The sequence below is a fragment of the Jaculus jaculus genome, chromosome 6 (genome assembly GCF_020740685.1).
Source record: "Jaculus jaculus isolate mJacJac1 chromosome 6, mJacJac1.mat.Y.cur, whole genome shotgun sequence".
Taxonomy (NCBI): domain Eukaryota; kingdom Metazoa; phylum Chordata; class Mammalia; order Rodentia; family Dipodidae; genus Jaculus; species Jaculus jaculus.
In genome coordinates, this window is record NC_059107.1 from 46,330,703 (window position 1) to 46,343,456 (window position 12,754).

Consider the following 12,754-nt stretch of genomic DNA (forward strand, 5'->3'; position numbering starts at 1 on the left):
CCAGTCCTTCCTCTTATGTGGTCAGCTTGGCTCTCTCATACCCAGCTGTACAGCCTCTCAGTCTTCTGCAGTGGTCCTGGCTTCACTGTTTTAACTTAACAAACATTCACTTTAACTTTTATATTCCCAAGACAAAAAGGCAAAACTGCTGTTGAGGAGCAGCTGAGCTGCAGCCAAGGGCAGAGCAAGGTGGCTGACTCTCAAGGGCCTTCCCCAACTATCTAGTGAGTTTCTCCTTCTTGTATGGCTATCTTTTCCTTTCTGGGCTTGTACCCTAACTAGCTACCTAAAAACAAGGCTACCTTGTTCCTGTCTCTGCTTCTCCAGTGCTGGGATTACAGGTGTGCACCACACCTCCATGCCCAGCGTTTTACGTGAGAACTGGGCGGCCACACTCGGGTCCTCGTGCTCACGCAGCAAGCGCTTCACCAACTGAGCCATCTCCCTGACCTGCTGAGACTTTCTTGTGGACTCATTCCCAGTCATTTCCCAGGCTCAGGAGGACTTTGTGGCCTTATTGAGAGAGAGTGACAGGATCCAGGGTTGGAGAAGAAACCCCACAGATTTCCTTGAGACTGTGGTTTAGCCTTTTTTTTTTTTTAAGTTTATTTATTTATTTAAGAGCCACAGACAGAGAGAGAGAAAGAGGCACAGAAAGAGAGAGAGAGAGAAAGAGAATGGGTGCACCAGGGCTTCCAGCCACTGCAAACGAACTCCAGACATGTGCACCCCCTTGTGCATCTGGCTAATGTGGGTCCTGGGGAATCAAGCCTCAAACCAGGGCTTCACAGGCAAGCACCCAACGGCTAAGCCATCTCTCCAGCCCCTGGTTTAGACTGTTTTAATGAGATGCACTCAGTGAGAGTTGGAAGGCAGGAGTGGACAGAGTGTCTTTGTTCAGCACTGATGGCAGTCATGCATAGGCTCCACCACACACACACACACACACACACACACACACACACACACACACACGATTGTGCAGTGCCCGCCCAACGTCCTCTCTAGTCACCTGCTTCCTGGGAATGGAGTGGCTGTGAGGCTGGCAGCTTCTGCAGCTTTCTGACTTCGGATTCTAGCTGTGGTAGCACCTAGTACTGACCGTCTAACTTCCACAACTTCAGCCATCCCATGTCTTTGTTGGTGCCCCTTTCTGCTTGAATTACCAAGATTGGCTTATGATTTATGCACTGAACTCTGTCACTCCTTGCTATGCGGAACTGGAGGTAGAGATGGGAGGTGGAGGTGAGATAGGACAATACAGTGGCTGACCTCAGCCCTCCAGTTCTTTGTGACTTGCTCCAGAGGTTCACATCCTAGTAGAATGGATCCCAAATTTCTTGGGTTGAATTATGGCTGAGGAAGCAAGCACCCTTGTTGGAAGGGCTGCAAAATGGTTTGTCACTGTGGCTGTTCCTACACTGGTTGGGACTTGGCTAGTTTTCACACTGGTTCCTCTTAAAGGAAAAGGGAGACATTCCTTTGCACTGGGGGAGGGCCAACCTGTATTTTCATAAACACATAAATGCTTCAAGGGTTTGGAAAGAGCCCCATAAAGTGTGGAACTGGCCTGATGGCCATGCCTGCATCTGCCTTCGATGTGTTGGGCTCTAAGTGCTGTAATCAGGTCTAGAAGTGGAAGTACCCAGATTGTCTGACTGAATGTGATGAGGAAGGGAACACCTGTGGGTGAGGGGCTGAGTCCCAGATCTTCCCAGGTGGCCCAGCAAGTTACTATGGAGACACAGCCCGGCTCTCACACAGGGAGGGGAAAGAGGTTTAAAGGGTGGGTCCTGAGTCCATGGCCTTCAAATCAGAGCTCAGGTTTCCAACAGAAAGAACTCAAACACTTTATTTTAGGTCATAAGAGAAATAGCAACCACGTTTACTATACTTAAGTCACATTAGAAATCACACTGTTTGCTCACTTGTAAATTGATCAGACCATCTCCACATCAAAGATCTCTGGCACCTTCTCACTCACTCAGCTGACAGAGCAAAGCTGATCCCTTGGCAATCCAGTAATCTTTGGGCCGCCTGGAGGGTAAGAGGACAGTCACCACGAAGTTGGTTGAATGACCTAATGGGGTACATGCAGGGGGAGAAGAGTTGTTACCTAAAAAATAAACTTGGGATTCAAAGAGACAAGACACTAAGAGGTGACAGACCTGGGTTCCAGACTTGACTCTCCCTAAAATGTTAGACATAGTCCTCTAAGGGGTCCAGGTTTATGCTTTATAAAATGAAAATTTTAGAATATAAATGGTCCTTTAGTAACTTTCCAGTTGGACTATATATCAATGAGCTATGTTTCAACTTTTCTATTTCTGAATCTAGGAATCAGGCCTGAGATTTCAGTGGTACTTGGGGGCATAGAGGAGCAGGTAGGTTATCCATCTGTGCATACATCCATGAAGGCATAAATCCATCCAGCTTTTGTTCCTTCCTGAAGTGGCAGAGTCTTGGGCTTTTGAAATGAATGGGCATAGTCATGGGTCATCTGTCTTTAGCTCTTAGCTATTCAATATAAAAGGTGCCTTTTGCAGTTTCTTCATAGTGGGGCTATCTGAAGAGATCAGGATCAAGAGATAAGGGGGCCTTTTCCTTGTGCTGGGAAGGGCTGCTTCTGGCATAACAGCCAAGTTCTCCGTAGCTGTCAGGAAAGGGCCTGTTTGCCCAGCAGTGTATGCTATATATATCTTCTCTTTACTTTCTGTTCCATTCTCTGCTTGGTGCCTCTTGGCAGGTGCATGAGTAATAGGATTTCCAGTACAGGTACCCAAGTTTAGTGGCAAGAAAATTTAGATTTTATATGTATTCACTGGTTTTATGTAGTCCAGAAATTTAGCCCATGATCCTAAGCACCTCCCTTATGATTTCTCCATGCTTCTCCTTCTCCATGCTTCCTTGGGGGTCAGCCCAAAGTACACTGCCCCTTAGGCACTCAGGGCCTGGGGCCACATGAGGACCCTTCCTAGGTCTGGGGAAGGACCCAGGGCATAACTCAACTCCAGCAGCAGTCTCTGATTTAAGCAAAATCAACTCTTTTGGCTGGAAGTGAAGTTCAGTGCCCTATAAAATTTTCTATCTCCAGGTCCTCCCTTGACTTCTAAGGGGTTGTTCTAGAAGTCAGAAGTCATTAACTGTCTCTAAGGGGCAGAGGATGGATGTGTGCATGTATGGCCCATGTCCCCATGTCACTTGTCCCCTTAAAGTCCTGGAGGACTGAGCTCTGTGACTCTGTACTTCTTTTTTTAATTTTTTTGAGGTAGGGTCTCACTCTAGCTCAGGCTGACCTGGAATTTACTATGTAGACTCACGGTGGTCTCAAACTCATGGTGATCCTCCTACCTCTGCATCCCAAGTGCTGGGATTAAAGACCACCCTGGTCCTTAGGCTTCACAGGTAAGGGTCTTAACTGTGAAGCCATCTCTCCAGCCTTGTGGCTTTGAGCTTCTGACAGAACTAGGACAGTTAAAGCAAGTATATAGATGCTACACGATGGACTGTGGTTCATGGAATGAAGGATAGGCTGCTAGCTGCAAAGAGAAATTGAATGACTAGAAGGTTATGGGCAGCTGAATGCATGTATAAAAAGGATATAGAAATATATTACCCAGAGGGTCAGGGTACCTGGAAGGAAGGGCCACAGTGCAGTTTAGAAAGATGGAGTCATGCCAAAGGGAACCTTGCAGCCTCCTGACAGGCATAGAGTCTAGTGCTAGTCCTAGGTGGACTATGTCTTTAGGCAGGCTGGGGCTGCCTTAGCATAGGAATATGCTTTGCATCTGAGAATAATTCAGGTCTCCACTAGCTTGTTATAGCACGAAACTGCCTGTTTTCATCATTCCTCACACTCCTACAAGGGACTCTAGCATGCATTAGTTCAATTTAATTTCAGAACAGCATTATTATAGCTTTAAAAAGTAGAAATTTTAGCCGGGCATGGTGGCGCACACCTTTAATCCCAGCCCTCAGGAGGCAGAGGGAGGAGGATCACCGTGAGTTCGAGGCCACTCTGAGACTCCATAGTGAATTCCAGGTCAGCCTGGGCTAGAGTGAGACCCTACCTCAAAAAACCAAAAAAAAACCAAAAAACCAAAAAAAAACAAAAAAAAGAAAAAACGAAAAAAAAAGTAGAAATTTTAGCTGGGCATGGTGGCGCACACTTTTAGTCCCAGCACTTGGGAGGCAGAGGTAAGAGGATCATCATGAGTTCAAGGCCACCCTGAGAGTACATAATGAATTCCAGGTCAGCCTGAGCTAGAGTGGGACCCTACCTTGAAAAACAAAACAACAACAAAAAATGTAGAAATTTTACAAATGCACTGACCCAAATTGATTGTTAATGTTTTATCATATTCATTTTTCTTTTTATGATAAAATCAAAGCATAGACACAATCGAAGTCTTCTTGTGCCCATTCTCATCCCACACTTTTCCCAGATTATTCTGAAGCAAATACTACATACTACATAATATTTTTCTGTACATATTTCAGTGTATATCTCAAAATCATGGCTCCTAAAGATATAAGCAATGTCATAACTAAAATATGAATTCCTAATTACTACTCAATTTTCCCTATTTAGTATTTATGTATAATATATATAGTATATCTGTATTTGACAGCTTGATTCCTACTGTAATAAGGGCTATATATGTGTTTCTCAAATCTCCTCTAATTGGTGAGTTTCCTCTTCCCTTCTTTTGCTGTCTTCTGCAGCACAACCAGGTTGTCTGACCTGGGAAGTTTCCCAGAGTGTGGATTGTTCTGATAGCACCCTGTGCTAATTGTAAAGCTATTCACTCACCCTTGGAAGGAGAGTTTAGAGGTACAGGTAGGATTGCACTCAAGTTTGAGATTTGTTTTTGGTAAGAGCACTTCTATCAGAAAGCATTTTTATGGTTGATTGACGTTATTGACCTGGGTTTGATCCCCCAGTACCCACGTAAAGCATTTGCACAAAGTGGCACTTATGCGTGGAGTTTGTTTCTAGTGGCGGGAGACCCTGGCATGCCCATACTCACTCTCTCCATGTCTGCTCTTTCTCCTTCTCTCTCAAATAAAATTAAAAAAAATTTAAAGAGATTACTGTTGATTAAATCTCAAGAATCATCAATGTTCAATAAGGTTCTAAATTTAGTAGAACCAATTTTCTCAGCACCATATGTGAAATAATATTTCCATTCCTGACCAATATTAAGAGGTACCAAGTTGTCTCTGGACTCTCCAAGGTGAGCTTGATCTACTTGTTGAGTCTGGTGCCAGTGTGATGCCATTTTGACTAAAATATTTATTAGCATTAGACTCTCCTCTTTTATTTTCTTTAAAAACAGTTTTGCTATCCTTGTTTTTATTTCATAGGAGCATTAGAATTATAAGTTTTATCCACAGTTATGCCTACTTTATTGAGAGTATTTTAGATTCATAGATTGATTTGGGAATGAACTGGAATCTTGAGTCTGAACATGACACAGTGCCTCTATTACCCACGTCTTACTTCATGGCCCTTGGGAACATTTTGAAAGTCTTCCCGAATCTCTCTTGCTTCTCTCTGTTAGGATTGGTCCTAGTCTCCTGGTCAATTTTGTTTTTGCTGAAATGTGACCTTTCCTCTTTTTTTTTTTTACATTTGTTTATTTTTATTTACTTATTTGAGAGTGACAGACAGAGAGAGCAAGAGGCAGATAGAGAGGGAATGGGTGCGTGAGGGCCTCCAGCTACTGCAAATAACTCCGGACGCATACACCACCTTGTGCATCTGGCTTATGTGGGTCCTGGGGAATCAAGCCTCAAACTGAGGTCCTTGGGCTTCACAGACAAGCGCTTAACTGCTAAGCCACCTCTTTAGCCTTACTTTTTTTTTTTTTTTTTTTTGCAACATTTACTTTTATTGCTGTTTGTTTTGGGTGGGACACAGAAAATCGTTGACTTTTTTTTTTCAGTGCTGGGATTAAACTTAAGACCTCAAACATGTTGAATAAATGCTCTACCAAGAATTCTGTTGATTTTCACATACTGACCAATCCTGTTATACTTGTATTATTTCTAGCAGACTTTCTATAGAGTTCTTTGAATTTTCTGTGTAATGTTGGTAAATAACAATTTTGTCTCTTCAAATTCAAAATGTTACTTCATTTTGTCTTAGTGATTTCACTAAGGCTTTCGGTACAATGCTTAATGTAGGAGGTACAGTAAGCCTACTGGTATTAATTTTTGATCAGGGCTTCCAATATTTCACCAATAAGTATGATATTGGCTGCACTTTAAAATTATGGAATCAATATGATTATAATCTCAAATTGGTTGTCAATTAGTGGGCAGAGAGTAAATACTTCCATGTAGGAAGGCAGCCTAATCTCAGGAAAACTTCCCCACATTCTCCTGGAGGTCTCAGCTGAGGTGTATAGTTACTGCTTAAGACCTATTTGTCATATACCTGAGGTAGTTAACATTGTACTGCACCAGAATTCTTTGATCATGACTATTTACATTGCTCTTTAGAAAGAATTTACCTAAACAGTCCACTCTTAAAGTGAAATACTTTAGTTTTTGAATTTAATCTTGTTACTCACAGTTCACATTTACCTTGGGAGGAAAAGTGTTCAGGTACCTCTAACAGGTTGTCATTTCTGGGTACTTATCATTAGGACAAGGAATCCCCCTGGCTTTCTTACTAGTTTGTTAAGAATTTCCATCGTGACTGCTCACTCTACATGTGATATTTTCAGGCAGTTTTTATATAAGCTGGGTGCTGCCCTAGCACTTTACAAATATCCGACCACTATATAAGACAGGTTCTGTTGAAAAAGCACCCACTCCATGGAGGGAGTACATGCCTGACACTGAAAACCTGTGACAGGGGAAGGCAGGAGCCGTAGGGGTTACTACCCAGTAAACACTCCTCTTAATGTTCATACCCATATATTAATGCTACTCTCACTTTTGGTTAGAGAACCTTCTCTTTTCAGATGGCAGTGATCTTGTGATGACTCACATGGCACCACGGTGCTGAGAAGAAGTGACAGAAGAGACAGCACTGAAACATCTCTATCACACCTTCCAAGATTCAGGGTCCATTGCAGAAGACATGGTGGAAAGAATGTAAAAGCCAAAGGAAGGGTAGGGCTCCTTACAATTATCCTTCCAGAACAAAATGACTTGGATATCCATGACCTTGCAGTGCCTGACACTACCTACACAAGACCATCATAATAGGAGGAAAAGATAATGGTATCAAAATAAAAGAGAGACTGATTGAGAGGGAGGAGGGATATGGTGGAGAATAGAGTTTCAAAGGGGAAAGTGGGGGGAGGAAGGGTATTTTCATGGTTTGTTGCCTGTAATTATGGAAGTTGTCAAAAATAAACAAGCATCCCTACACATTCATGAGATCTCTGAATCTAATGACACAAGAGTTCCATAAGCTTCTATCATTTTCAAATAGTCTTAAATACTCCCTCTTCTCCATTCTTCCCATTTTCTCCAAGGCCATCTCGTAGAAAAATGTGGGAAATTCCAGCTCTTTCCATGGTACACATTTTCCTCATCGTATTGTACTATATTTTGAAGGATTTTTCTCAGCTCATTCCTTAGCTATTTCTCATCTTATCTGTGAAGATTGTTTTCTTTCTCTCTGCCTCTCTTTCTCAAAACTATATCTCAGGCTCAGGCTCTCTCAACATTTAGATGCATAGCTTTCTTCTTATTAGTCTATTTTCTTTTCTAGGATGGGTTTGGTAAGTGAGATTTCAGTGTCTATTTGGTTCATCATTTTGAAACTGGCACTAGTAAACTGTATTTTCTACTGATAAGAGTATGATAGAAATAAGTACTAGCTTTTTAATATCAATATGCACTCTGCATTGGAATAAATATAATTTCAACATTTATAAATATGTATGTAACAAGTGCTACATTTTAAGTCTAGTTAACTGGACCAACAACTCTCTTAAGTGTATTAGAGATAACATTGTTTTCATTGCTGGGGACTGAACCCAGGGCCTTATGCATGTAAGCAAGTGTTCTACCACTGAACTATATAACCAGCCCAACATTTCAGTTTTGAAGTTTCCCCTTAGTCATTTCTGTGCATACCTTAAGAGCATGCTCACCTGTGGTTGAGAGTGTTCCTGCTCGGGCCCCTGTTTTGTACAGTGGGGAGTGGTACAGTTTGGGACTTGGCTCGTAGTTTTGCTGTGGCTCAAAGTGCACTACAGGCAGCATTGGATTCATCTGTCCTGGCAATGCATCTTCTATGACCATATGCTTATCATCCCATCGAGACGCATCCATGAACATCCCATGAACAAGAACTCCATCTTCAGGAGAGGGCAACTGAAAGATACTCAAAAGTTTAGAGGTGGCAGGAGAAGGGCATCAACAGTTTGGGTATTCTCCTATCCCCACATCCTTATCAGACAATTCTGCAGACAGTTGTTTCTATCACTGTATTTTAGAGAGGGGCATTCCAAGCTCTGAGAGGTAGAATAGCGTGCTCCTTAGTCTGGTACTAAACCTAAATTATATTTTCACACTCCACTAGGGTGAAATAGGAGGGTGCCCCTGGAAAGCTTAATTATGAGCTTAAGACTTTTTGATGTTTATCTTCAGACTTCATAACTTTCATCTTTCTCTTGAGAAGTGGAAGGAATAAGAGGGCTGAAGTTATCATCTTTATTCTCAGCAAGGCCTCTCAAGGATCTAGGTGCCCTCTAGAAGACAGATTTTATATCTGCAATATTATTTGCAAGAGTTTCTTATCTTTTTTTCTTTTCTTATTTACATATATATACATATGTGTGTGGGGGAGACACCCTATGCCATGCCTCCTCAAACACTGTGCATCTGGGCTTCCATAGTACATGCCCAATAGTCATTGGTGTGGTTACTAGTTAGAGGATGTATGAAGCCAGCATGTGGGTGCTTAGTGGTTGATATAGACAAACTGAGTTGATAATTTTACTTATTAGTAATTTATTGTGGGCATACCACATGCTGCCTATAGGACTTGTGCCATTGCATTTACTCTACACTCCTCTGAGGATGATGTCACCAGTCCTGTCTTACAGATGAGAACATGAACAATTGCTCCAGCTCACACCAGCCAATGAGGGGGAGAAGGAGGAATCAAACTTAGTCTTCTTTGATTCTGAAACTCTTTGTTTATTTATTTATTTATTTATTTTTATTTTCAAAGTAGGGTCTCACTCTAGTCCAGGCTGACCTGGAATTTGCTATGTAATCTCAGGCTGGCCTCAAACTCACAGTGATCCTCCTACCTCTGCCTCTCAAGTGCTGCGATTAAAGGCATGCACCACCACACCCGGCTTGAAATCCTCATTTTTACATTTTGCTATACTGCCTCTTTCAGGTGGAGAAAGTAACTGCCCCAGTCAAATAAAATAGCATTGCACAGAAAAGTATTTCTAAAAATCAGGGCACATTTGGGCATTTAGCATCTTGTTGCTACTGGGGAGCTAGTCTGGGAGTGTGTTTGCCATCCTGTCTTCCTATTTCTTCAAGTGGGAGATGATGGGGTGTGGGGCCCTCAGGAGAGGCTGGCTGAACTCTGCAATGAATGACACTGCATAGAAGCCCTTTGTGAGGGGTAGGCAGACAGTACCCCTACGTCCATGGGTAGCTCTTGTCCAAACTGCACTGACTTAGCAGCTTCTATCACTGCAGCTTGATCCCGGTAGACAGGAATCATGTTGTACTTGAAACTCAGCTCATCGATGGGCAGGTTGTATTTCCGAGCGTGGTTCTGGAGTGTTCCTAGAAATAAGAACAGCCAAATTCTCTGAAGAATGTTACTCTTCAACACACACTGTGCACCTCAGCCCAGGCTCTCTAGCATCAGAGAGTTGCCCTCCACAGAGATCCAGCTGTTTGCACTCTGCATGGAATTGGTCCATAGAGTCCAGAAGCCTCGGGTTATGCTAGGGGCAAAGGACCCAAGCATTGTACAAATTTAGGTCTTGGTCAGGAAGAGAGGGAAAAAGACCAAGTCTGAACTGCATGGTCCTGTTATGAGGGAGACAAACCAGTGAAAGTTTCAGGACAAAGCTTCCCTAATTTCAGGACTTTCCCTGGCTTGTTTACATGAGCTACAGACAAGAGCCAAGTGTGGTGGTACACACCTTTAATCCCAACACTTAGGAGGCTCGGATAGGAGGATCACTGCAAGTTCAGGGCCAACCTGCAGGTACAGAGTAAGTTCTAGGTCAGTCTGGGCTAGAGTGAGACCCTGCCTCGAAAAATAAGACAAACTGAGATCTGGGCATTTTGAAGCTCTACCTGGGACTTTGTAGCTAAATTCTACAAGGACGGATGGAAAGAAATCAACACAAGCTGGGTGTGGTAGCATACATCTTTAATCCCTGCACTTGGGAGGCAGAGGTAGGAGGACTGCCGTGAATTTGAGGCCACCCTGAGAATACAGAGTGAATTCCAGGTCAGTCTGGGCTAGAATGAGACCCTACCTCAAAAAAACAACAAAAAAAAAAAAAACAAAAAAAAAAAAAAGAAAAAGAAAAAGAAATACACACACACACACACACACACACACACAGCTGAAGATGCAGCTCAGTTGGTAGAGTACTTGCCTGGCATACATGAGGCCTCTGGGTTCAATACTCAACATCATATGAAACTAGGTGTTGGGCTGGAGAGATGGCTTAATGGTCAAAGCACTTTCCTGCAAAGCCTAAGAACCCAGGTTTGGTTTCCCAGTACCCACGTAAGTCAGATGAACAAGGTGATCCATGTGTTTGGAGTTAACTTGTAGTGTTGAGAGGCCCCGGCATACCTGCTCTCTTACCTGCCCTTCTCTCTCAAATAAAGAAATTTTAACAAAACTTAAAAAAACCCTGCATGTTGTGGTGCCTGTCTATAATCCCAGTAAGATCAGAAGTTAAAAGTCACCCTCAGCTATACAGTAAATTTGAGTCTAGCCTGGGTTACCTGAGACCTTGTCTCAGAATTAAGAAGTATTCTTAGAGCTAAGGAGATTGCTCAGAGCTGCAGTTTATGTGTGGGGAGAACTTCTGTTGCTCTTGAGCCAGTGTGGGTCACATGGAGAGTTGAGTCACCTGTTACATAGTCACAGATGTGGCCTGAGCTGTGGTACATGGGTATATTGCCCTATGATCAGTAGGGCCAGTCAGGCCATTAGTGGGCAGTGTTTCCTCAATTCCTAGAAACCTTTGTTACAAATCACAACCCTTCCTCTGGGGCTTTTCTAGTACCTGTCAGAAATCCTTGAGGAAAGAAGAACCCGGAGATCCAGAAGGACTTGGGCTGTCCTCGTTTGAGCCAGAGCTGAAGGAGAAATAATATTTTGTAATGTACCTTCTTTCTGATGTAGAGGTTGTCATCTAAATCAAAGCCATATTGGAGGGTGGAGTCTAATCCAGCCCCCAGTAAACTGCCATCCCCACTTTACTGCTTATCTCACTTCCTGTCCCCCATTCACCAGCCAGACTGCAAACGTGGAACCTGGCTAGTACAGGGGATGAGGGGAAGAGGGCAGCAATGGTTTATCAGGCTGTGAGGACTTCCATCAGACTGTTCTGCACCTCACAGTGGCATCCCATACACTAGAGCTAAACCAGCAAGAGGGGCCTGGAATTAAATGGAATGTGTGGGTAAGAGCTTAAAGAAAATGACAGTATGATCTACAGAAGACTTGCAAAGTGATATTGTTCTGGAAGTTTCTATTTTTCTGGGATCAAATGATACCTAGTGGTTGCAAGTCAAAGCTCCCCTCTGAACTTTAAGGCAAAACCATGCTGTCAAGTTTATCAAATCTTGAAGAACTAAATTTTCTTACATCCACAAATGCAGTCCTCAGAATAAGGTCTTTGACCCACGATCCTAGTGGCTTCAGGGATGGGTAGGCTGTGTTAGACCACAGAGAAGGAACCTGGTTGTTGAGAAAACTGTTATACACCTTTTCCATTTCTTCAGACATCACCACCAATCCAGCAATGGCTTTGTTGAGTGTTTCTAGAGAAATCTGACAGGACAAAGAAGATCAGTGTGCTTTATAGACATAAGTACCAAGTGTAGCTGACACTTGTGAAGGGCCCCCTTCTAGCTTCTGTGCGTCTGCACACTCTTGGGCCAGACCCTGCAATATTTCACACAGTTTTATAGTATATGACCATAGAAGTGTAGCACTTGGGGCAGGAGAAGTTAGATAGTTATCAGTCAAATGTAGAAGAAAGGAAGTTAGTGTTCCCTGAAGTCCTAGAGAGGGCTTAGAGCCCACCTCTCCTCCAGGTTAAGGGGCAAATGGACCTGATAGTGTTTTGGAAACCATGAGGCACAGAGACACAGGAAGAGGGAGGAGTTAGGAACCACCTCATGCCATTTGCCATCTCTGCCCTGGGGGGTCCATGCTGTAGGAGTTGTAGCAGAAAGGGGAGAGTCTTAGAGGAGACCAGTCCTCCAAATGACAGCAGAGGGTCTCTTGGTACTGGAAAGGCTTCCTTAAAACCTGTCCCATATCTTTCTCTTCTCAGTAGGCGTCAGGGGCAGGCAGCAGTCTTGGGAGATGCTGGGCTGGTGGCTGCCTTGGGAAGTACAGGGTGATACTTGCCACTGGCCAAGGACAAAAGCAGAACACATAAGTTGGTGGTGGCCCTTGTGAGGTCTGGTTTTGTGAAAACTTCCATATAGTTAGAAAATATAAATAGGAAAATGTTAGAGGCACAACTGATGTGAGAGAATCAGTCCTAGAGAGAAG

General features: G+C 43.2%; 1 protein-coding gene across 1 annotated transcript in view; it reads right to left on the bottom strand.

Moving 5' to 3' along the window:
• Positions 1-1,929: 1,929 nt before the first annotated feature.
• Positions 1,930-12,754, bottom strand: part of Dnah6 (dynein axonemal heavy chain 6) — a 397,099-nt gene continuing 386,274 nt past the window's right edge. The window contains exons 73-77 of the mRNA XM_004660533.2: positions 11,837-12,022; positions 11,253-11,325; positions 9,629-9,780; positions 8,118-8,340; positions 1,930-2,080 (exon numbers count right to left, since the gene is read on the bottom strand). Coding sequence (XP_004660590.1) covers positions 1,977-2,080; positions 8,118-8,340; positions 9,629-9,780; positions 11,253-11,325; positions 11,837-12,022 — 738 coding nt within the window. The 3' untranslated portion in view covers positions 1,930-1,976. The remainder of the gene's footprint in view (positions 2,081-8,117; positions 8,341-9,628; positions 9,781-11,252; positions 11,326-11,836; positions 12,023-12,754) is intronic.